Source organism: Podarcis pityusensis (assembly GCF_964106645.2).
Source record: "Podarcis pityusensis genome assembly, chromosome: 9".
Lineage (NCBI taxonomy): Eukaryota > Metazoa > Chordata > Lepidosauria > Squamata > Lacertidae > Podarcis > Podarcis pityusensis.
The window spans coordinates 77,284,258-77,309,436 of NC_138034.1; the positions used below are offsets into that span (position 1 = coordinate 77,284,258).

The following is a 25,179-nucleotide window of genomic DNA, read 5'->3' on the forward strand; positions in this document are numbered from 1 at the left end:
GACCGAGGCCATTTAGGGTTTTCAAGGTCAGCACCAACACTTTGAATTGTGCCCAGAAACGTACTGGGAGCCAATGTAGGTCTTTCAAGACCGGTGTTATATGGTCTCGGCGGCCGCTCCCAGTCACCAGTCTGGCTGCTGCATTCTGGATTAGTTGTAGTTTCCGGGTCACCTTCAAAGGTAGCCCCACATAGAGCGCATTGCAGTAGTCCTGGGAAGAGATAACCAGAGCATGCACCACTCTGGCCAGACAGTCCACGGGCAGGGAGGGTCTCATCCTGCTTATTAATCCCTTGATTGCTCCCCCCTTTTTCTCCCAGGGGCTCAAGGAGGTCTTCAGAGGCATCTTGGAGAGGCCACGCTCCAGATCATCAGCCATGGAGCTCACTGGGTGACCAGGGCCTGCCAGGGCCTCTCAGCCCAGCCTACCTCACAGGGTCGTTGTGGGGATTTCAATGAATGGAGGAGGACTGTGCACAAGGCACCTTGGCCTCCGGGGAGAAAGAGGCAAAGTACAAACGCAAGACTCTCAGGAGGAGAAGGACTCTCCTTGGAGGTTTCTAAGCAGAGGTTGGGTGGCCACCTGTCAGGGATGCTTGAGCTGAGATTCCTGCATTGCTGGGGTTGGGCTGGATGACCCCTGGGGTCCCCTCAACTCTACCATTCTGTGATTCTATGAAAATGAATAAAGGGTCGGAGGCAGGCAGGCAGGCGGCTGGAGGGCTCAGTGGGTAGAGCATGAGACCCTTCATCTTAAGGTCGTGGGTTCAAGTTTCGCACTGGGCAACAGGTTCCTGCATTGTGGGGTTGGACTAGATGACCGTGGGGACCCCTTCCAATTCTATGATGAGTTGTAATCTAGGATTAGCCTTGCCTCCACGGGGACCTCTCACGAGAGACACCCAAATGTCAGCCGGCCTTACTCCTCAGTGGAGGGGGTCCCTTGGTCCGGGGGGGCCCCTTGGACTCACGTGGCCAGGAGAACCCACAGACCCTCTTCTTTCTCCTCAGTGCAGTTGCAACCCTCAAAGGGGCACATTGACGGATCATAGCCCAGGGAGCAAAGGAACCCAGGCGTCCGGCTGACCAGTGCCTTCTGGGTCCAGCAGCCCAGGATGAGGCCAGTCAGAGTTGCCTTCCAGGCATACCTGGCCAGCCCTCCTCCTGGTCATGGGACTCAGGGCAGGCAGGAGAGGAAAAATTCCAGGCATCTTTTGGCAGGAAAAAGCAGAGGGCGTTCCATCTCCTTCGCATCCTTAAAAACAACCTGAGATTCCTCCTCCTCCAGAGCAGCCCCACGGCTGCCCCACCTGCTCTGCCCCAGTGTTCTCACCCAAGTCCTGCCGCTTTAAGCCTCTCCCCAAAACTCCGCCTGCTGTTCCCAGATCATAGCTGTCAACGTTTCCCTTTTTTTAAGGGAAATTCCCTTATTCCGAATAGGATTCCTCGCAAGAAAAGGGAAATGTTGACAGCTATGTCCCAGATTCCAACACGGCTCTGTTGCTCCAGAACAGCAGGCCACGCTCCGAAGACGCACCCAGAAATGCAGCTGCGGGGAGGGGAGGTGGAACTGGGCCCCAATCCTAGAATCGGAGCATAAGAGGGGACCCCCCAAGAGAAGGAATCTCAGCTCAAGAATCCCTGACGAGAGCCTGACTTCCCGCTGTTGAACTGCTCTTGTCCTCATATTCCTGATGTTGAGCAGGAATCTCCCTTCTTGCACTCTGAAGCTCCAGGTTCGAGTCCTACCCTCCAAGAGCAGGAGAAAACAAGTTGGCTCCCTCTTCCAGGTATTTGAAGACGGCTCTCCTAATCTCCTCGCAGTCTCCTTGGCGTCCACACAAGACTTTTAGAAGACATCTGAAGGCAGCCCTGTTTAGGGAAGTTTCTAATCTTTGATGCTTTATGGTGTTTTTAATATTCTGTTGGGAGCTGCCCAGAGTAGCTGGGGAAACCCTGCCAGATGGGTGGGGTATAAATTATTATTATTATTATTATTATTATTATTATTATTATTTAGGGTGGCAGGGAGGGTTGCAATTTGCGCAGTGCATCCATCCACCGAGTCTCTGCACCGAACCCCCAAATCTTCTCCTCTGCCTCCCTGAATCCCCATTCAGCTCTCAGCATACAATGCCCTACTCGGGGGAAAAACACGTCCATTTGACCAGACACCCCCTTTGCTGACCTCAGATACGGATTGTGGCTTCACATTGGTGAGAGGACATTCTGCACGCGCCCAGGGGCACTCTTCACACTTGCACAGCGGATCACAAAGAGAGTGAGGGACGCCACTGCAGTGCAAACCTGGGAGTGGGGCTGTTCAAGAGGGACCACTTCACAGGACCTTCGTGGTCACAGAGAGTCAAAATATTTTCATAGAACCGCGGAACTGTAGACTTGGAAGGGGTTCCTGAGGGTCATCCAGTCCACCCCCTGCAACGCAGGAATCTCAACTGAGGGATCCAAGGCAGATGGCCATGAAAACCCTGCCTAAAAACCTCCAAGGAAGGAGAGACCACCACCTTTTGACCTTTTGAGGGAGACCGTTTCACTGTCTAATAATAATAATAATAATAATAGTAATAATAATAATATTTCTACCCTGCCCTGGGTTTCCCCAGCCACTCTGGGTGGCTTTCAACAGAACATTAAAAATAGAATAAAACTTCAAACATTAAAAGCTTTCCTAAAAACTATCCCTAAGTCAGATCAAGAAGAGGTGGCAAGAATACACAGAGGAACTATACCAGAAAGAAATGGATGTCTCGTACACCCCAGGTAGTGTGGTTGCTGACCTTGAGCCAGACATCCTGGAGAGTGAAGTCAAATGGGCCTTAGAAAGCACTGCTAATAACAAGGCCAGTGGAAGTGATGATATTCCAGCTGAACTATTTAAAATTTTAAAAGATGATGCTGTCAAGGTACTACACTCAATATGCCAGCAAATTTGGAAAACTCAGCAGCGGCCAGAGGATTGGAGAAGATCAGTCTACATCCCAATCCCAAAGAAGGGCAGTGCCAAAGAATGCTCCAACTACCGCACAATTGCACTCATTTCACACGCTAGCAAGGTTATGCTTAAAATTCTACAAGGCAGGCTCAAGCAGTATGTGGACCGAGAACTCCCAGGAGTGCAAGCTGGATTTCGAAGGGGCAGAGGAACCAGAGACCAAATTGCAAACATGCGCTGGATTATGGAGAAAGCTAGAGAGTTCCAGAAAGACATCTACTTCTGCTTCATTGACTATGCAAAAGCCTTTGACTGTGTCGACCACAGCAAACTATGGCAAGTTCTTAAAGAAATGGGAGTGCCTGATCACCTCATCTGTCTCCTGAGAAATCTCTATGTGGGACAAGAAGCAACAGTTAGAACTGGATATGGAACAACTGATTGGTTCAAAATTGGGAAAGGAGTACGGCAAGGCTGTATATTGTCTCCCTGCTTATTTAACTTATATGCAGAATTCATCATGCGAAAGGCTGGGCTGGATGAATCCCAAGCTGGAATTAAGATTGCCGGAAGAAATATCAACAACCTCAGATATGCAGATGACACAACCTTGATGGCGGAAAGTGAGGAGGAATTAAAGAACCTTTTAATGAGGGTGAAAGAGGAGAGCGCAAAATATGGGCTGAAGCTCAACATCAAAAAAACGAAGATCATGGCCACTGGGCCCATCACCTCCTGGCAAATAGAAGGGGAAGAAATGGAGGCAGTGAGAGATTTTACTTTCTTGGGCTCCATGATCACTGCAGATGGTGACAGCAGCCACGAAATTAAAAGACGCCTGCTTCTTGGGAGAAAGGCGATGGCAAACCTAGACAACATCTTCAAAAGCAGAGACATCACCTTGTCAACAAAGGCCCATATAGTTCAAGCTCTGGTATCCCCAGTAGTGATGTATGGAAGTGAGAGCTGGACCATAAAGAAGGCTGATCGCCGAAGAATTGATGCTTTTGAATTCTGGTGCTGGAGGAGACTCTTGAGAGTCCCATGGACTGCAAGAAGATCAAACGCATCCATTCTTAAGGAAATTAGCCCTGAGTGCTCCCTGGAAGGACAGATCCTGAAGCTGAGGCTCCAAGACTTTGGCCACCTCATGAGAAGAGAAGACTCCCTGGAAAAGACCCTGATGTTGGGAAAGATGGAGGGCGCAAGGAGAAGGGGGCGACAGAGGACGAGATGGTTGGACAGTGTTCTCGAAGCGACAAACATGAGTCTGATCAAGCTGCGGGACGCAGTGGAAGACAGAAGTGCCTGGCATGCTCTGGTCCAGGGGGTCACGAAGAGGCCGACACCACTAAACGACTAAACAACAACAAGTCAGATAGTTGTTTATTTCCTTGATATTTGATGGGAGAGTGTTCCACAAGGAGGGCGCTGTCGAAGAGCTCTTACTGTCAGAAAGTACTTCCTGATGTTCAGTTGGAGTCTACTTTCTTGTAACTTGAAGCCATGGGTTCGAGTCCTACCCTCCAGAGTAGGAGAAATCAAGCTTGCTCCCTCTTCTGTGGTTCAGCCCTTGAGCTACTTGAAGATAGCTCTCATATCTCCCCTTTTCCAGGCTAAACACACCCAGCTCCTTCGACCGTTCCTCATCAGGCTTGGCTTCCAGACCCTTGATTGTCTTGGTCTCCCTCCTCTGCACACCTTCCAGCTTGTCGACACCCTTCTTAAATTGTGGTGCCCAGAACTGGACACGGGACTCCAAGTGGGGTCTCCAGAGCGGGACCCTGGACGTTGATACAGCCTAGAATTGCATCGGCTTTTTCTTCGGTTGCATAATGCAAACTCTCTTTTACGTGCGCAAGGTTTGCCTTGCACAGAGATGACCCCTCTCACCTCTCGGCCTGTGGACACCAGGACAGGGTGCAATTGCAATGAACTCGCACCACCTGGTTTTAGTTATTATTTGCAAAATTTATAAGGGCCGTTTACCAGGCAGCTTTGCAGCGTCGCAGTCACAAGACCAGGCCTGCGTTTCTGCTACAGCAGCCTTTTCGCCTCCTCTGGGATGCGGCAGGCGGATGCCATCACTGCAGGGGGAACATGAGCTGGTACCAAAATCTGAGACGCAGCCGGGAGCCACCGCTTCTGACCAATGCAGCATCAAACTTTTCACTTGGGGGGCTCGGGGGGGGGCATGGGAAGGAAGTCATAGAATCATAGAATCATAGAGTTGGAGGAGACCACAAGGGCCATCGAGTCCAACCCCCTGCCAAGCAGGAAACACCATCAGAGCACTCCTGACATATGGTTGTCCACCCTCTGCTTAAAGACCTCCAAAGAAGGAGACTCCACCACACTCCTTGGCAGCAAATTCCACTGTCGAACAGCTCTTACTGTCAGGAAGTTCTTCCTCATGTTTAGGTGGAATCTTCTTTCTTGTAGTTTGGATCCATTGCTCCGTGTCCGCTTCTCTGGAGCAGCAGAAAACAACCTTTCTCCCTCCTCTAGGTGACATCCTTTTATATATTTGAACATGACTATCATATCACCCCTTAACCTCCTCTTCTCCAGGCTAAACATGCCCAGCTCCCTTAGCCGTTCCTCATAAGGCATCGTTTCCAGGCCTTTGACCATTTTGGTTGCCCTCCTCTGGACACGTTCCAGTTTGTCAGTGTCCTTCTTGAACTGTGGTGCCCAGAACTGGACACAGTACTCCAGGTGAGGTCTGACCAGAGCAGAATACAGTGGCACTATTACTTCCCTTGATCTAGATGCTATACTCCTATTGATGCAGCCCAGAATTGCATTGGCTTTTTTAGCTGCCGCGTCACACTGTTGGCTCATGTCAAGTTTGTGGTCAACCAAGACTCCTAGATCCTTTTCACATGTACTGCTCTCAAGCCAGGTGTCCCCCATCTTGTATTTGTGCCTCTCATTTTTTTTGCCCAAGTGCAATACTTTACATTTCTCCCTGTTAAAATTCATCTTGTTTGTTTTGCGGAACTCCCTCCCATCAGATGTCAAGGAAATAAACAATGACCTGACTTTTAGAAGACATCTAAAGGCAACCCTGTATTGGGAATTATTTTATGTTTCACAAATTTTTATGTGCTGTAAGCCGCCCAGAGTGGCTGGGGAAACCCAGTATGATGGGTGGGGTATTATTATTATTATTATTATTATTATTAGTGGGCGGTCACCCTCCTTGAATCCCAAGCAAAACAGCTCTGGGTAGCTCTTCTTTAGCCTGTGTGCAAATTCTGCCTCCACAAGGTGGGCACACAGGGAAAACCGAATTAAGCCGAGCATCTGTGTCTATTTTTCTGAGCACACAACTAACTTCCATTGACCCATATAAATAAGCAACTGGTTCGAGAGCTCTCTCCAGAGGGCTACATGTATAACTATGGAACTCCCTGCCACAAGACAGTGATGACTGCCAATCTAGGTGGCTTTAAAAGAGGGTGAGACAAGGATGCAGTCTAACATTGCCTCACCCTCTTTTAAGCCACCTAGACACCTTTCCAGAGATGGGAAGAAGAAAAAGTCCAGACCAGAGAAGAATGGCAGATTAAGTTGATGGACTATGCTGAAATGGCAAAAATGACCAGAAGAATCAGAAATCAGGAAGACCAGAATTTTAATAAGGAATGGAAAAAATATATAATTTATCTTAAAAACCATTGTAAAGAATTCAAATCGTTGGTAGGATTGGAATAACACTTGTAGTTTAATGGTGGATTTCGGATATACAGTCATACCTCGGTTTGAAGTAGCTTCGGGTTGTGCTCTGCAGCGACCCGGAAGTAATGGAATGTGTTACTTCCAGGTTTCGCCGCTCACGCATGCGCAGATGCTCAAAATGACGTGACACGCATGCACAGAAGCGGCGAATCGCAACCCGCACAGTTCGCTTCAGGATAAGAACGGGGCTCCGGAACGGATCCCCTTCGCATCCAGAGGTACCACTGTAATGGAGATGTAAAAGATCTGGATTATTCTAAAAGATGAAGCAGGAAAGGACCCACAAAGGGGAGGAGGGAAGAAGTCCAGGAGATTCCGTGGGATCTTGTTTTTATGTTGAATGTTGAATGTTGGACATGTGATTGTAAAACTTTAATTTGAAAAACCAAATGAATAAATTTATAAAAAAGAGGTTTTCATGGAGGCGGGAGAGAGCCAAGAGCCAGCACAGCTGATTTCTGATTTCTGGTCATTTTTTATGTGCTGTAAGCTGCACAGAGTGGTTGGGGAAACCCAGCCTGATGGGTGGGGTATAATTATTTATTTTTATTATTATTATTATTATTGGGCAGACTCCTTCGGCCACCCTCCTTGAATCCCAAGCCAGACAGCTCTGGGTGGCTCTCCTTTAGCTTGTGTGCAAATTCTGCCTCCACAAGGCAGGCACACAGGGAAAACCAAATTAAGCTGAGCATCTGCACCCTTGGAATCCCAGTTGATGGAAACCGCAGGAGGGGAGATTTGCTCTTGTGCCCGAATCCTGCTTGCTGCTTCCCCCTGGGGCATCTGGCTGGCCACTGGGAGAACAGGATGCTGGACTGGAGGGGCCCCTTTGGCCTCATCCTGCAGGCTCTTTTGATATTCTTATGTCTTTAAGGTGTCAAACCACAGCTGCATATTCCTGTATTGCCGGGCGTCGGACTAGATCCGCCTTTCTCCACCTGCGGGTCCCCAGGTGCTGTTGAACTACAACTCCCATCACCCCTAGCTAGCAAGGCCAGAGCTTAGGGATGATGGGAGTTTTAGTCCAACAACATCTGGGGACCCACAGGTTGATTCTCAGGGTCCCTTCCGACTCTACAATTCTACGATTCTTTGCTGCTTTTCCCGTACAGTGGTGCCCCGCAAGACGAATGCCTCGCAAGACGAAAAACTCGCTAGACGAAAGGGTTTTGCGTTTTTTTAGCTGCTTCGCAAGACGAATTTCCATATGGGCTTGCTTCGCAAGACGAAAAACGAAAACGTCTTGCAAGTTTGTTTCCTTTTTCTTAACACCGTTAATACAGTTGCGACTTGACTTCGAGGAGCAACTCACAGAACGTGGTGTGGTAGCCTTTTTTGAGGTTTTTGAAGACTTTGGTGATTTTTGAAGCTTTTCCCAAACTTCTTTTGCAGCCATTTGGTAAGTTAAACTTTTTAAACTTTTTTGGGGGGTTTTGGATTTTGGGTTGGGGTGTTTGGAATTCAAGGACTTGGAGTTGGGGAGGGGTTTGCAAGAATCTGGAAGCTTGTGTGGTTTTTTCTGCATTTTTATGATTTTCTGTGACCATTGGGCCACTCTGCTGTTTTTTAAAAAAAATTCTGGATTTGAATTTCTGTGTGGTGGGTGGCTGGGGGAACAGTTGAGGAGGGGGTTCTTCAGCAAGAAGCAAAGAGTGGAAGAGGAACCTTCTTCGAGTTGTCCCCCAGAGTCTTAGAAAATGTACTGTACACTTTGTTGATTTTTAAATGTTTTTCTGTCATGTTTAGAAACTTAATTTATTGTTCCTTCAATTTTTGAAATGCTCTTTACAGTATGTGTGACTTTAAAGAGCACTTAATAAACTCTTGTTGTACCAAATTTGGCTTTGTTTGGACTTTTTTTGACCATAGGAACGCATTAATTGAATTTCAATGCATTCCTATGGGATTTCGTGCTTCGCAAGACAAAAAATTCGCTAGACGAAAAAACTCGCGGAACGAATTAATTTCGTCTTGCGAGGCACCACTGTATCAGACTAAACCAACCAGGTTTGAGGTTCTTTTATTATTAAAAAGCCCCAAACAACTTTGGTCCAGGGCACCTCAGAGGTTACCCGAATCCTTATATCCCAGCTTGATCACTGAGATCATCTGCAGGAGCACTGCTGGTTGGTGAAGCTCATTTGAAAACAATGAGAAACTGAGCCTTTAGTGTCATGGCCCCAGTCCAGCGGAACTCCCTGCTACTGGAGATTCAGCAGATGCCTTTTGTGTGCAAACTTTTAAACACCTGACAAAAACATTTCTATTCTGCCAGGGCCTATGCACACTATTAAGAACACATCCTTCTACAGTGACTAACCGGTGTCTGCTTTTAACTTTTTTATCTAGTTTTTATCGTGCAGTTTTATGTTCTATTGCTGTAAACAGCTTTGATCTATTTTTGAAATGACATAGCAGTATATAATAAGAAATAAATTATGGCATATGCTTTTTACAGACTAGAAAGATTCAATGCCTTTGTCTGCTGGTCTTTAGTGGGCCACAAGATTCGCTCTTGTTCTTGGTAAATGATCAGGAAGCAGAGCAGGAAGTAATTTGCGGGGTGGGGGGCAGACTTCCAGGTCTTTATCTCCCCCTCCCCACAGGCCAACTATGACAGGGAGGGAGGGACACCCACCTGTCAATCACCTGGTGGGTATGACCAGCCAGGAAGAGAACCATCTTCAAACATGTGAAGGGCTGCCCCACGGAAGATGGAGCAAGCTGAGACCACATAACACCGGTCCTGAAAGACCCACATTGGCTCCCAGTACGTTCCTGAGCACAATTCAAAGTGTTGGTGCTGAACTTTAAAGCCCTCAACGGCCTCAAAGGCCCAGGAGACCTGAAGGAGCGTCTCCACCTCCATCGTTCAGCCCGGACACTGAGGTCCAGCTCCGAGGGCCTTCTGGCGGTTCCCTCACTGTGAGAAGCCAAGTTACCGGGAACCAGGCGGAGGGCCTTCTCGGTAGTGGCACCCATCCTGTGCAACACCCTCCCACCAGATGTCAAAGAGAACAACAACTACCAGTCTTTTAGAAGACATCTGAAGGCAGCCCTCTTCAAGGAAGCTTTTAATGTTTGATGGATTAAGGTAAAGGGACCCCGACTCTGGGGTTGCGGCGTTCATCTCACTTTATTGGCCGAGGAAGCCAGCATACAACTTCCGGGTCATGTGGCCAGCAGGACTAAGCCGCTTCTGGAGAACCAGAGAAGCGCACGGAAACGCCGTTTACCTTCCCGCCACAGTGGTACCTATTTATCTACTTGTGCTGGTGTGCTTTCGAACTGCTAGGTGGGCAGGAGCAGGGACCGAGCATCAGGAGCTCACTCCATCGCGGGGATTCGAACCACCAACCTTCTGATCAGCAAGTCCTAGGCTCTGTGGTTTAACCCACAGTGCCATCCGCGTCCCTGTTTGATGGATTACTGTATTTTAATATTTTGTTGGAAGCTGCCCAGAGTGGCTGGGGAAGTTCAGCCAGATGGGCAGGGTATAAATAATAAATATTATTATTATTATTATTATTATTATTATTATTATTATTCCGGATAAATATTAGGAAGAATTTCCTGGTGGTAAGAGCTGTTTAACAGCGTAACAGATTGCAGACTCCGTGGAGGCTTTTAAGCAGAGGCTGGACGGCCGTCTGTCACGGATGCTTTTGTTGAGATTCCTGAATTGCTGGGGCTTGGACTGGATAGCCTTTAGGGGTCCCTCCGAACTCAACAGTACTGAAATTCCTTTGCATCGCCAGACACTGGAGAAGAAAGGGCACCTCCGTGTCTCCCCCAGGGACCCCCAATCCTCAGCTGAAGGGGATCCCAAGAGCCACGACAGCCCCCCCCCTCTGCTTCTGCAGGAGAAGCAGGCGCAGCCCCACTCGCCCCCCCCCCCAGGAAGGGGAACGTCAAAAGAACCACGGCAGGAAAAAGCTGAAAGCCTGAGTGAGCCAAGCCCTGTTTGCGCGTCGCATGCTCCAGTCAGCATCTCATCATGCGCCAGAACAACACATGCTCCAAAAATAACTTCCCTGGTGCCCAGCTCAGGTTTATCGCTATTTGGCTTGGGGGGAGACCAACAGCCCAGCTGCCCCCCAGGCCTGGATCTCACTGGTGGACGGGACTGCAGAACCGGCACCAAGACAAAGAGCAACTTCTCTCTCTCTCCCTTCTCTCTGCGCCCTTCAGGACGCTCTTCGTCAGACACGGCTTCTCAGAAACGCACCTGGAAAAAGGCAGCTCACGACCCAGCAGAGGGTGGCTCTCAAACCGTCGACACGCACACACAACCCGAGGGGTCCGCAGCGCACTTCTGCAGGGTCCACAGGCCCACAACCGAAGGGGAAGGTGGGAGATCAAGGCGCCCTCCAAGGCCAGAAACAATGAAAGACTCCCTTCTGCACTCCAGTGCAGCTGTACCGATTGAAGACGCTGGAGGCGGAAAGGGCCTCTGCACGCATGCCCAACTCCAGATATTTAGGGCAGGTGACAACACCCTGCCTGAGCCACCAGGGAGCAGCGCTCGGCCATTTCCCCCCAGCATGCTGGGTACAGCTGCATCGGACTGTAGAAGGAAGATTCCGCTTAGCAACTTCCCCATGTGGTGGCTGCAGTGGAAGAGAGCCAACCGGAAGGATCTCTGCCTCGGGACAGAGAAGGAAAGCGTAAAATCAGGGCAGCGGGGCTGACGCCATCACCCAAAACAAAACCTGAGATTTGGCACCAGGAAAAGACCCCACTCTTCTCAGTATCCGGGGACAGGACTCTGCCCTCAAGGCGGCACGGAAGCTGCCCATGGACTTGGCCAAACACTTCCGCCTTGAACCCCCCCCCAAAAAAAAGATGTGGTCATTAAACGAGTTTCAACTTGACAGCAGCACAGCATTCAAAGCCAAACCCCAACATCTGACCACCTGCAGCAACACTGCATTCAGTACTGCCATTCCAGAGCCCAGTTGGGGGACTGAGGAGAATCTGCAGTGCTCAGAACCTAGATAGGACCCTCAGAATGACCCCCCCAAGCCCCCTTGACATCTGAAACACCCTGGGGGGGTCTCAGGGAGGAGGCGCCAAGGAAAGGGGGCGGTGCAGAGGTTTGGCCCAAGCTGGCAACCCGCCTCTGAAGCCCCTCCTGCCGAGCCTTGAATAAGACGATGGCAACACAGAGCCAAGCGCCCACTTGGAGACCAATGGCCCAGAGTGTCCTGGGACGCCCCCAAGCCGGCAGGACCTAGAGAGCGCCAAATCTCACGTAGCCACAGGTTACACCAGCAACTCCCCAAAGCCCCAAACTGCCCCGTCTGCTCTTCGCGACCTTGCTCACCTTTGCCTTTAGATCCTCAGGGAGGCCACTCTAGCCCACGGGCACACCACACCCAGGGGTCATGATCCAAACTTGCCACATCCCTAGGCACAGGTCAGCCAGAGCAACCAAGCAGAGCCTATCTGCCCTCGCAGATTTCCAGTGGTACCTCGTTTTGCGTCCGCCCCGTTTAGGGTCCATTTAGTCCAACGTCCACAGCAAGCCCAGAAGTACCGGAATGGGTTACTTCAGGGTTTGCTGCTCGTGCACGTGCAAAAGCGCTAAATCGTGCTTCGCGCATGCGCAGAGAGGCGCTTTGTCGAGTGTCCGGGGCTCCAGAATGGATCCTGGACGCAAAAGGAGGTACGACTGTACTGCCAAGTTACGCCCCACACAACCCACCCCAGACCTTTGCAATGGCTCCAAAGAGGTCTGTGAGCTTCGCAGGCAGGAGCCCCCCCAGGGACACCTGGAAACGAAAGCTGGATTTCTGCTCTGAGGATGGCTAAGCCTCCCCCCACCGCACTTGCTCTCGGTGGGATACGGAGCGATGCAACTCCCCAGAAGTTTAGGAAGCTGATGCAGGTCTCAAATTAGTTTTCAGTTCATTGCTGATTTTTTTTAATGTTTTAAATTGTTGTTTTTCACCAGTTTTGCTTTTGCCAATAATTTTTTTTCTGTTTTACTCTCGATGCAAACCACGTGGAGGTCATTGTTGGTTTTTGCAACCAATTAGTGTATAAAGGTAAAGGGACCCCTGACCGTTAGGTCCAGTTGCGGACGACTCTGGGGTTGCGGCGCTCATCTCACTTTACTGCCAGAGGGAGCACCGCAGTGTACAGCTTCTGGGTCATGTGACTAAGCCGCTTCTGGCGAACCAGAGCAGCGCACGGAAAACACCATTTACCTTCCCGCCGGAGTGGTACCTATTTATCTACTTGCACTTGACGTGCTCTCGAACTGCTAGGTTGGCAGGAGCAGGGACCGAGCAACAGGAGCTCACCCCGTCGCGGGGATTCGAACCGCCGACCTTCTGATCGGCAAGCCCTAGGCTCAGTGGTTTAACCCACAGCGCCACCCGCGTCCCTAATTAGTGTATACATTTTATAAAATAATCATCAATTAAGAGGAGCGGCGTGGAAAGTGACAAGGAGGACGTTGTTCATGTCATGCTCAAAACCAGGTTTTTGAGCATAGCAGAGCCGCTTCCTAGGACGGCTCCGTTGCCGCCTGGCTCCGCTTCCGACTCTGCAAGCTGCTCCAGCCCTGCCAAAAAAGAAACCTGGCAAATCTGAGCCTGGCAGGGAGGAGGGCAGGAGGGCAGAATCCGACCGAAAGGAAGCAGCCAGATACCCCACTTCCTCCTTGCAGCTCCACGCAGGACCCTCCAGCAGCAGAGGCGCCCTGGGGAGATCTGCGGATCCTGGCCCTGTTTCTCCCCGTTCACCCGAGTCCTCCTTGGCCCCTTCGCCCTGGGGGAGCTGCCTGCCTGTCTCCTCTCTCCAGATCCCCCTCAAGACCTGCTTCAGCAAAGCCTTTCTCCACCGCAAGCCCAACTGCTCCAGCACAGCCTCCTCACCCCAGTTCTCCCCCACCAGACCCACTTAACGTGGGCAGGAGGCCCGTTCCACAGGCTCCGCGCCCCCTGCTTCTTCCAAGTCCTGCCCGGAGCCCAGCAGGCACAACACAGCGGGCCAAGAGGCAGCAGCACACAGACCGGGGGCCACGACCTGCCGCTCCCAGCGCCACCCTCCTCCCTGGCAGACACGGGCAACACCAGCAGAGGGACAGAAGCTCTCTCCCACCCTCCCCCAAAAGCCGCGCTCCCCGGCCAGCCTCTCACCTGGGCTTGGGGGGCATCTCCTTGGCATCCTGGAGGCTGAACCAGCTGCTGCTGCTGTTCCTGCTCCTGCCCCTCTCTTCTCCGGCCGCCACCACCACCCGGGGGGACGGCTCCCCGCTCTTCCCGCCGCCCTCTTTGCTGCTCCCCCGGCGGAAGAAGCCCGTCTTGGAGAACCTCTTCTCCTCCTCCGCTTCCTCCTCCTGCTGGGGCCGGACCCTCCGGACCTCCCCGGAGAAGACCATGGGCGTGGCGATCTGGATGGGCTTGCTCTCGGCGTGCAGGGCGGCTGCCGCAGCCGCTGCCGCCTCCTCCTCCTCCCTCCTGGCCCTGACGCGGTGCTTGTTGAGGGCGATGGTCTTGACGGACAGCTTGTCCTCCTCCTGGGCCGCCAGGATGGGAGGGGAGGGGATGAAGCGGGGAGGGTCTTTGGGGGGCGCCTTCGGCAAGATGCCGCTGGACCAGGGCGGCAGGTCCGGCTCGGGGGCAGCCGGGGGCTCAGATCCAAAGGCCTCCTCCTGCGGCTTGCTGGCGGCGACGGCAGGAGGAGCAGGCGCTGCGGAGAGGAAGGAAGGCTTTGGCGTGGGCTCCTCGCAGTAGATGTGGCTCCCGTTGATGCACAGGGAGGACCGGGAGACGGGGTCGTTTTGGGGCTTCAGGCTCTGGGTCGACTGGGAGGCCTCGTCGCTGAAGGCCCTCTTGTGGGTCAGCTTGGGGGAAGGCAGGAAGTCTCTGACTGGAGAGGAAGACAGAGGAGGGGAAGGGTGATTGGTGAGGCCAGCCGTCCGCATCGCCCACAAGGCCCCCCAACCCCTTGGGTCTGCCCCCTTCCAGCTCTTGAGCCACAACAGATCCCGGAAGAGGAAAATGCATTAGTCATACCTCGGGTTGAAGGAGCTTCGGGATAAGTATTTTCGTTGCGCGCGGTGACCTGGAAGTAACAGAGCGCGTTACTTCTGGGTTTTGCTGCTCGCGCAGGAACAGACGGTCAAAATGACGTCATGCGCATGTGCAGAAGCGGCAAATTGCGACCCGCAGACGAGGGTTGCGTTCACTTCTGGATGCGAACAGGGCTCCGGAACGGATCCTGTTCGCATCCAGAGGTACCACTGTACTGTATTTTAATATTTTGTTGGAAGCCCAGCCAGATGGGCGGGGTATAAATAATAAATCAAATCAAATCAATCTAATTCAAGAAAAAAACACAAAACAAAAAAACACGCACAAAAAAAGACCAAATTACAATCGTTACAATTAGTGTTGTGTCAGCTACCCTTTGGAATTACTATTATTATTATTATTATTTGCCAGCCAGGAGGCTCGAGGCACCGACTGCCAAACCCCTAAGCAGACCCGCTTCCAGGCCCTGTTCAAAGTGCTGGGAGAGGGTCTCATGGAACATTGGGATAAGAACCTACAAAAAGCCCTTTGGCAGCAGGATCCGGCCAAAGGGGGCCCATTTCATCCAGCATCTCGTTCCCACAGGGGCCGAGCCCAGTGCCACAGAAGCCCAGGAACCTCAGGAGAGCATCTGCTGCTGGATCAGGACCACGGCACATCAAGGGCGCATCCTGCTCTCACGTTGGCTGACTCGATGCCCAAATGGCAAGCACCAAAGCTGGGCTCTCCCCACTTGTGATTCCCAGAAGCTGGGGCCTGATCCAGCTCTCCTTATGCCCCCTACAAAGTCACATTGCGTGTTTACTTCCGAGGTGACCAAGGGTCTGGAAACCGAGCCCTATGAGGAACCGCTGAGGGACTTGAAGATGCTTAGCCTGTAAGACCAGGAGGAGAGATGAGGTAAAGGTAAAGGTACCCTGCCCGTATGGGCCAGTCTTGCCAGACTCTAGGGTTGTGCGCCCATCTCACTTAAGAGGCCGGGGGCCAGCGCTGTCCGGAGACACTTCCGGGTCACGTAGCCAGCATGACAAAGCTGCTCTGGCGAGCCAGCACCAGCGCAGCACACGGAAATGCCGTTTACCTTCCCGCTATAAAGCGGTACCTATTTATCTACTTGCACCCGGGGGTGCTTTCGAACTGCTAGGTGGGCAGGCGCTGGGACTGAACGACGAGAGCGCACCCCGTCGCGGGGATTCGAACCGCCGACCATGTGATCGGCAAGTCCTAGGCGCTGAGGTTTTACCCACAGCGCCACCCGCGTGGGAGAGATGAGAGACCTCTTCAAATATCTGAAGGAGGAAGGAGCCAGCTTGCTTTCTCCTTCTCCGGAGGGCAGGACCTGAACCCATGGCTTCAAGTCACAACAAAGGAGATTCCGTCTAAACAGGAAGAACTTTCAGACTGTATGAGCTGTTCGACAGATAATGGCTCGCTCAGAAAGTGGTGGGCTCTCCTTCCTTGGAGGTTCTTAAGCAGAGGTTGGGTGGCCCTCTGTCCCGAATTTTAAAGCTGTGTTTCCTGTGTTTCCGGGATTGGACTGGAGGTCCCTTCCTACTCTAGGATCTCTCAAATATTAAGTGCCTCTCCACACCTGACCTGACATCATCACCAGAGGCCCTTCTCCCTTTCCCTCCACACAGAGAGGTCTGGAGGGGGAGCACGCAAGAACAGGCCTTTTCAGTGGTGGCTCCCTGCTTGGGTGATGCTCTCCCCAGGGAGGCTCACCTGGAGCCTACACTAAATATCTTTAGGCGCCAGGTGAAAACATTTCCATTCAATCTATGGCCTTTTTCATGTGCCTGGGAGGTGGGATTATTGCTTTTTAAATATTATATTATGCATTTTGCGTTTTTATGTTGAAAACCGCCCCATGATTTTGGAAGAAGGGCAGTATATCAATTTTTTATTTTTTTTAATGTGACTTTTAACTACAGTCGTACCTCCGCTTACGGGACGCGGGCACCACATAGCCTAGGACTTGCCGATCAGAAGCTCGGTGGTTCGAATCCCTGCAACGGGGTGAGCTCCCGTTGCTCGGTCCCTGCTCCTGCCAACCTAGCAGTTTGAAAGCACGTCAAAGTGCAAGTAGAGAAGTAGGTACTGCTCCGGCGGGAAGGTAAACGGCGTTTCCGTGCGCTGCTCTGGTTCGCCAGAAGCGGCTTAGTCATGCTGGCCACATGACCCGGAAGCTGCACACTGGCTCCCTCGGCCAGTAAAGCGAGATGAGCGCCGCAACCCCAGAGTCGGCCACAGCTGGACCTAATGTTCAGGGGTCCCTTTACCTTTACCTCCGCTTACCCTCTGGATACGGAAACTTTGGGGTGCGAATGCGGCAAACCCAGAAGTATTTTTCCGAGTTCCACTGCATGCGTAGAAGCGGTCCTCCAGTTGCAAATTCCTCGGGATGCAGCCAGACCTCCAGAACGGATCCCGTTTGCAACTTGAGGTACCCCTGTAACTGTATTTCCTCAGCAAAACACCGCACCTTTCTAGGCTCTACTCAATCACAGAATCGCAGAGTCAAAAGGGGCCCCCAGGGATCATCCATCCCAACCCGCCGCAATGCCGGAATCGCCCTCGACCAGCTATTCCCCCCGCCCTCCTCCCTCTTACCAGAGCGCTCAGTGGAGAAGCTGCTGTGGCGGCTGGGTGAGGGCACCATGCCCACCTCGGAGGGTCCGATGCCCACCAGGCTGCCGGCCGAGGAGAGGGTGCTGTCGGAGCCCAGGGAGGTGTTGGACTGGGTGAGGGAGGACTTGCGCAGCTTGTTCTTGAAGAAGAAGCTGCCCTTGGCCTTGGCCTTCTTGCCCGCCAGCCCAAATTCCTCGTCGAGGGCCCCGCTGCTGCTGGGCACGATGGCCGAGGCCGACTCCAGGTCGTACTTCTGCCGGCCCTTCAGCTTGTCCTTCAGCTTCCCAAAGGGCGACCGGGGCTTGTCCTTGATGGACAGGTCAAACATGCTGGCCGTCAGGCTGTGGCGCGTGAACTGGATGCTCAGCTGGATCTCTCCACGCTCCTTCTCCTTCTTGCCAGGCTTGGAGTGCAGCTTGTACCACCTGAGGGGGAAGAAGGGGCAAGAAACGCATGAGAAATGTGCCAGGGCAGGCCCCCGGCTAGTGCCCCATCCCCTTCTCACACAGGCCTGTTATCCCCTCCAGGATCCGTCCCTCCTGTGCAAGAACTCAAATCTCTGAGCGTGAACATGCCCTCTGGAACTCCCTGCCTCTTGACACCAGGAACCTCAACTGTCCTCTTTTCAGAGCCTGCTTAAAACACCCTTGTATCATTAAGCCTGCCCTGTGGATAGCAGATGTCAAGGCAATAAACAAGTATTTTACTTTTAAAAGACAACCGAAGGCAGCCCTGTTTAGGGACGTTTTTAATGTCTGATGATGCTGTTTTTAATATTCACTTGGAAGCCGCCCAGAGTGGCTGGGGAAACCTAGCCAGATGGGTGGGTATATATAAGTGAGTGTGTGGAGGCGGTTGGAGGATGGATGGCGGCTAACAGATTGAGGTGGAATCCTGACAAGACAGAAGGACTGTTTTGGGGGGACAGGAGGCGGGCTGGTGTGGAGGACTCCCTGGTCCTGAATGGGGTCACTGTGCCCCTGAAGGACCAGGTGCGCAGCCTGGGAGTCATTCTGGACTCACAGCTGTCCATGGAGGGGCAGGTCAATTCTGTGTCCAGGGCAGCTGTTTATCAGCTCCATCTGGTACGCAGGATGAGACCCTCCCTGCCCACAGACTGTCTCGCCAGAGTGGTGCATGCTCTGGTTATCTCCCGCTTGGACTGCTGCAATGCGCTCTACGTGGGGCTACCTTTGAAGGTGACCCGGAAACTGCAACTAATCCAGAATGCGGCAGATAGACTGGTGACTGGCAGTGCCCGCCGGGACCACATAACACCCGTCTTGAAAGATCTACATTGGCTCCCAGTACATTTCCTAGCACAATTCAAAGTGTTGGTGCTGACCTTTAAAGCCCTAAACGGCCTCGGTCCTGTATACCTGAAGGAGCGTCTCCACCTCCATTGTTCAGCCCGGACATTGAGATCCAGCACCGAGGGCCTTTTGGAGGTTCCCTCATTGCGAGAAGTAAGGTTACAGCGAACCAGGCAGAGGGCCTTCTCGGTGGTGGCTCCCGCCCTGTGGAACGCCCTCCCATCAATGTTTGATGTATTACAATATTTTAATATTTGGTTGGAAGCTGCCCAGAGTGGCTGGGGAAGCCCAACCAGATGGTCGGGGTATAAATAATAAATTATTATTTATTATTATTATTATTATTATTATTATTATTACTACTACTACTAACAACTCCCTGCCTCTTGACACCAGGAGCCTCAACTGTCCTCTTTTCAGAGCCTGCTCAAAACACCCTTGTTTTGTCAAGCCCACCCAGGGCGTTTAGGAAGCTTCCACCTTCTTTTAGTCTATTGTTACTTTAGCTTTTTAAAAAAGTCTTAAATCGTTATTAATTCCTCTCCTTGAAAAAATTATTGTTTTACCTTTTTGGCAAACTGAGGTTGTTGTTGTTGTTGTTTTACAATCAAGCAGGGTATTGATTTTATGAAATAACTAAACAAGCGAAATCTGCAAGCGGCAGGGGGGAAATCTTCACGCGGCGCCACATCCCAAAAGGCAGAAAGACACTCTGGCCCCCACCTGACTTCAGCCCCGCCCTGGGAACCCAAACCGGCTATTTGGGAGCCCAAATAAAAATAACAACTTGATTTCTTACCCACCCTTTACCCGAAGGTCCCAGGGCGGGTCACAACCATTTAAAGCTCAATATTAAAAGCATATTAGAAGCAGTATTCTTTGGCAAGGTAAGATTGTAAAAGTGCAAGGAATGTGGTAAACACAACCAAGCAATGAAAACTGCAACACATGCAGAAAACAAAACAAAACTTGCTCTCTCTCTGTGTGTAACTGTTATTAAAATTTTCAAATATTTTCAAAGGAACCCTCAAGTCAAACAATTACATTATTTCATAAGCTGACTTCCTCCCCTCCCCACGGTGTTTTTACTCAGACCTTTTCTCCTGCGTTACATCTTAATCCATTGCAAAACGTTTCTCTATTGCAATTATTTTGTCATTTTTCTTCCGCTGCTGAATTACTGGACTGCTGTCGCTTAGTGGACAGCAGTTCCCGTTTCAGATTTCTCATGGCATTGCAGCCCCCCTTCCTGCTCTCGCGCGTCCCATTTCCAAATCCTCCCCCCAGCACCCCCACCCCCAGGTTCTCCTCTGGGTCGTGCCTGAGACAACAACCCCACGTCCTTCACAACCCTATAACACCACAAGCCCCAGCGCAGCCTCTTGCTCCTCCCATGGCGCAAGGCAAGCTGTTTTCGCCCCAAAAATTCCCGGAACAAAATATGCTGAAGCAGCACCTCCAAAACACAGGAAGCGGGGGTTTTGGGGGGGGTGTAGAGGGGAAGAGGGACACAGCTGCTGCGTGAGCCCTTGCATGGTTTGCTCAAAGGCAGGATGCGCTCCACAACTGGTTGGCAGCTGATCTGGGAGGACTGAAGGCGTTTGATTATTTGTAGAAATCAATTCTTTGTTCCTTGCCACAAACACCATTGTTGTCTCATTGGCAGCACGTCAGATTTAGTTGGAAGCCTGGAGGTTTTGGCCCCCCAGAGTACAAATTGGCCAGGCGTCTACTGAAGCCCACAGAGGTTTGGGACCAGCTCCAGGAAGTCCCCTTCCCCTGGCAGGCCAAGTCCTGCTACACAAGCTGTGCAGCTGGGACACACCCGTGCCAACCTGGGTGCCCAAGACCCACAACTACGCCAACCTCACAAGACCCCAGAGGTCCTGGCAGCTGCTTGCCCCCATCGCCCTCCCACCTTGGTTGCCTGCAGGCAGCTCTCTGAAACCCTCTGTAGCAGGACCCCCCAAACTGGGGACGCCAGCTGTTGTGGGACTACAACTCCCATCGGCCCTAGCTAGCAGGACAAGGGGACAGGGATGATGGGAATTGTAGTGCAGCTGGAGACCCAAGGTTGGGAGTTGGGAGACACAAGGCTCTACATTCTTCTCCTCCCCCCTGCAAGTGTTTGAAATTCCCTGGGCATCAGTGTTGTAAACAAAAATCTGCCCCTTTTCCCCTTATGGGGTACCCAAGAGCCCACATAGAGTCCTTACGTAGGTTCCCTATTGGTAGGAGAAAAGAACAGAGGCCAACCAGAGAATATTGAGAAGCAAAGCAGCTTGTAAGCCTGATCTTTAGTAGACTGTTGCAACAGGGTGCCCCCCTCACACGCAGGAAAGGAGAAGGAACCCAGAACAATGGCACGCAAGGCCTTATATAGACATTTTAAATTCCCTGCCCTGGAGCTCCAGACCACCCCTCCATACATCATACATACATCACAGAAGGGGTGTAACCTAAGACCACCCACCAGATACATCATACCTACATCACAGAAAGGGCGGTCTACAGCAGAAATCTGAGTGCTTTGTTTACCTCCTGTCTGCCAGGTTACCTGTTTAATGGTCACTTGATTGAATTGCCTGGGGAGCCTGGCCAGTCTTTTGTAATAATAAATACTTAGTTCCTGAGCCAGGTCAGCCTCACACCCTATTCATCTCTTAAATGTGCCCTTAAGACAGGATTTGTGAAGGAAAAGACAATGGGGAGGCTTTTCCATTTTCCTTTGACCTTGCAGAGCAAACATTTGGTCAGTTTGGGAATCAAAAATGGTTTCAGGTCGGTCTTCCTGTGCTGATCTATGTACGTGCTTGGTTGGTACACTTATGAACATTTAACATATATCTAAGACCAGGAGCAGCTCTGACACCTGCAGTTCCCACCTGCAACTGATCTTCAGAAGCATCGCTGCCTCCGATTGCGGAGACCCAGCATAGCAATTGTGGCTGGGAGCCCCCAATAGCCCCCTCCCCGCTTCCATGACTCCTCTTTTATTTTTATTACTTATTATATTTATATTGTTATATTGTTATATTTATATTGTTATATTACTATGGTTTTCCCAGTAGTGATGTATGGAAGTGAGACCATAAAGAAGGCTGATCGCCGAAGAATGGATGCTTTTGAATTCTGGTGCTGGAGGAGACTCTTGAGAGTCCCATGGACTGCAAGAAGATCAAACCTCTCCATTCTGAAGGAAATCAGCCCTGAGTGCTCACTGGAAGGACAGATCCTGAAGCTGAGGCTCCAATACTTTGGCCACCTCATGAGAAGAGAAGACTCCCTGGAAAAGACCCTGATGTTGGGAAAGATGGAGGGCGCAAGGAGAAGGGGACGACAGAGGACGAGATGGTGGGACAGTGTTCTCCAAGCTACCAGCATGAGTTTGACCAAACTGCAGGAGGCAGTGGAAGACAGGAGGGCCTGGCGTGCTCTGGTCCCGGGGGTCACAAAGAGGCGGACACGACTAAACAACAACAATATTTATATTCCAAGTGGCTTTTGCTTTCCCCAAAGGACAGGGAGCCCCATTGCAGAAATCTGTGGCAGCCCAGGATTGGGGGGGGGGGGGCAGGGATCCAGGAGAGGGAAAACAGGGCAGCAGCTGCCCAGAGGAACCTCCCCGATGGAAAGGCCTGCCAGGAACAGGGGCAGCGGGTGAGTCAGGGAAAGTCTTTCCACTCAGAGGAGGGTGGAGACTCAGAACCGCCAAAACAAACATGTTGTCCGGATCAGCCAGGCTGCGTATCTTGACCAGCAGAAACATAGCTCTCTCCAAAAGCAGCTACACCAGATCCCCCCCCCCCTTTTCTTCTTCTTTCATTACAGACAGATCTCAGGTCTTTCCAGGTGCAAAACACACACTAGATCCAGGTTCCGTCCCTTCGAGAAAACAAGCACACCCACCAGGCACCGGCAGTAGGAACGCAAAGTCAGGCAGGTATTTGATTTACCGTATTTTTCGCTCTATAAGACGCACCAGACCACAAGACGCACCTAGTTTTGGGAGGAGGAAAACAAGAAAAAAAATATTCTGAATCTCAGAAGCCAGAACAGCAAGAGGGATTGCTACGCAATGAAAGCAGCAATCCTTGCTCTTGCTGTTCTGGCTTCTGGGATAGCTGCGCAGCCTGCATTCGCTCCATAAGACGCACATACATTCCCCCTTACTTTTTAGGAGGGGAAAAGTGAGTCTAATAGAGCAAAAAATACAGTAGTTGTTTAAGACAGGGGGCAGCAACCTTTTTCAGCAGGGGGCCGGTCCACTGTCCCTCAGACCTTGTGGGGGACCGGACAGTATTTTGAAGGGGGGAAAATGAACAAATTCCTATGCCCCACAAATAACCCAGAGATGCATTTTAAATAAAAGCACACATTCTACAGTCATACCTCAAGTCACAGACGCTTCAGGTTGCGTTTTTTCAGTTGACGGACCACTGAAACCCGGAAGTATCAGAACAGGTTACTTCCGGGTTTCGGCGGTCGCACATGCGCAGAAGCGCTAAACTGTGCTCTGCGCATCCACAGAAGCGACAAATCGCAACCCACGCATGCACATCCCGCACGGATCACGTTCGCGACCGAGCGTCCACTGTACTCATGTAAAACACACTGATTCCTGGACCGTCTGTGGGCTGGATTTAGAAGGCGATTGGGCCAGATCCGGCCCCCGGGCTGTAGTTTGCCTACCCATGGTTTAAGAAAACTGCCATCCCTCTGGACCTTTAGCCCCCCCCCAAAGGATGGAGCCTTGGCCTGCTGCCCCCAGGGACTTCGGCCCGGCTCAGACGCCCCAACAAGGCAAACACCCTCTTGAAAGGGAATCGACCCCCACAAACAAACCATAAACCCCTGCAAATAAATAATAAAACCCTGCAAACGAATTGCTTTCCGTATGTGACAGTTTGGCTGCATTGCCTGCAAAAGCCAAAGGGGGTGGGAGGGATGAGGGGCGGTTTTGCAGTGCTTGGAACAGGGTCTCCTCCAGGCCTGGAGGCAACAACTGTCTGGCAGGGGGGGGCTCTTTCTCTTCTCTCCCCCCACGGCACCTGCTGCCTCCCCTTCGGCTCTGGCAGGATGGGTGCTTCTGGGAACAGACCAGGGTGGGGGGAAAGCAATGGGGTTTTTTTTATTTAAATCAGATTTTTAAAATACAGTAAAATGCTTTTGCACGAAAAATCTTTCTAAAGATCATTTTCTATTTAAGTTACATTATGGTCCAAAGGCTGGTCATCAGGAAATAAGGGTTTGTTTTAAGTTTTTCATGTGTGCTAAAACTCAGTCTAAGTTGTTGTTTTTTAATTGTTTAACCACATCAGTTAACAAACATGGCTACTTATGCTGTAATGTTATTGTTTCAGTTAAATAAATTGTTATAAAGGAAATGATTATTTTTCTCGTTCTAATAAAGTATAGCAGAAAAGCCGTCCAAATATAGCTAGCTTATTAAACCCCACGATAATTTCATAATTATCTGTCTATGTATTTCTAATACCAAATCAGTAACTTTTGATATAACTGTAAAAACTACGCTGAACATTTATTATTCCAAAAATAATAAACCTTCATCTGTTTGTCAATATTAAGATTCTACCAGCAAGAATGAGTCTTTCTGTAAGAAAAAAAAAAAGCCTTCTGACTCGTGATTTAAACCGATTTGAATCGAATCCACCCTGGAACAGATCCCAGTTTGCAGAGCTCTGGGGGGAGGCAGAAACAGGTGTCCCTCTACGGATTCCCTCTGCCCCAGGAGCAGCACTGCGGGGGTCTTCCCTGCCCCCTCCCTGTGCCCGCTTCTCTGCTTGGCATAAACACCTAGAGCTCCTTTTCGCTCGGAGGTCCCTGGGACGTCTTGGCCCCCTGCCTGGGCAAAGGACAGGACAGGGCCAGGCAGCCAGGGAAGACAGGCAGGTTTGTGATCCCACAACCGACTCTCAAGTCCGCCCTCTGCCCCCCCCCCACTTCGCCTATGAAGGCAGAACTTGCAGGGGGTGGGCAAGCAGGCAGGGGAAGGCAGCCAGACGGACAGACAGACGGACAGACAGATAAGGCAGCCCTGGCCACGTAATGACGGCACCTTGCAGAACTTCCCGTCCCGAAAGAGAAGAAAAAAACTGTTTATGTATGCTGCAACCGCGGCGAGGACATTGCTAGCACAAAGACGGAAAAGTACTGAAATACCAACTAAAGAAGAACGGCAAGGAAAACCGATGGAATACGACGAAATGGCAAAATTAACGGGAAGACTTCGAGATAAATACAATAGAGCAGGCATGTCCAAAGTCCGTTTCAGGGGACTAATCTGACCTCCGGAACGAATTAAGTTCTTAACCTGAGGTACCACTGTATCTGACTTTTAGAAGACATCTGAAGGCAGCCCTGTTTGGGGAAGTTTTTAATGTTTGATGTTTTATTGTGTTTTTAATATTCTGTTGGGAGCCGCCCAGAGTGGCTGGGGAAACCCAGTCAGATGGGTGGAGTATATAAT

The 25,179-nt window shown here is 51.1% G+C and overlaps 1 protein-coding gene across 1 annotated transcript in view; it reads right to left on the minus strand.

Annotated features, from left to right (window-relative positions):
* The window catches only part of RAB11FIP5 (RAB11 family interacting protein 5), a 68,124-nt gene that overhangs the window by 22,795 nt on the left and 20,150 nt on the right, over window positions 1–25,179 (minus strand). The window contains exons 2-3 of the mRNA XM_081020659.1: window positions 17,359–17,801; window positions 13,849–14,581 (exon numbers count right to left, since the gene is read on the minus strand). Of these exons, the coding sequence (XP_080876785.1) occupies window positions 13,849–14,581; window positions 17,359–17,801 (1,176 nt within the window). The remainder of the gene's footprint in view (window positions 1–13,848; window positions 14,582–17,358; window positions 17,802–25,179) is intronic.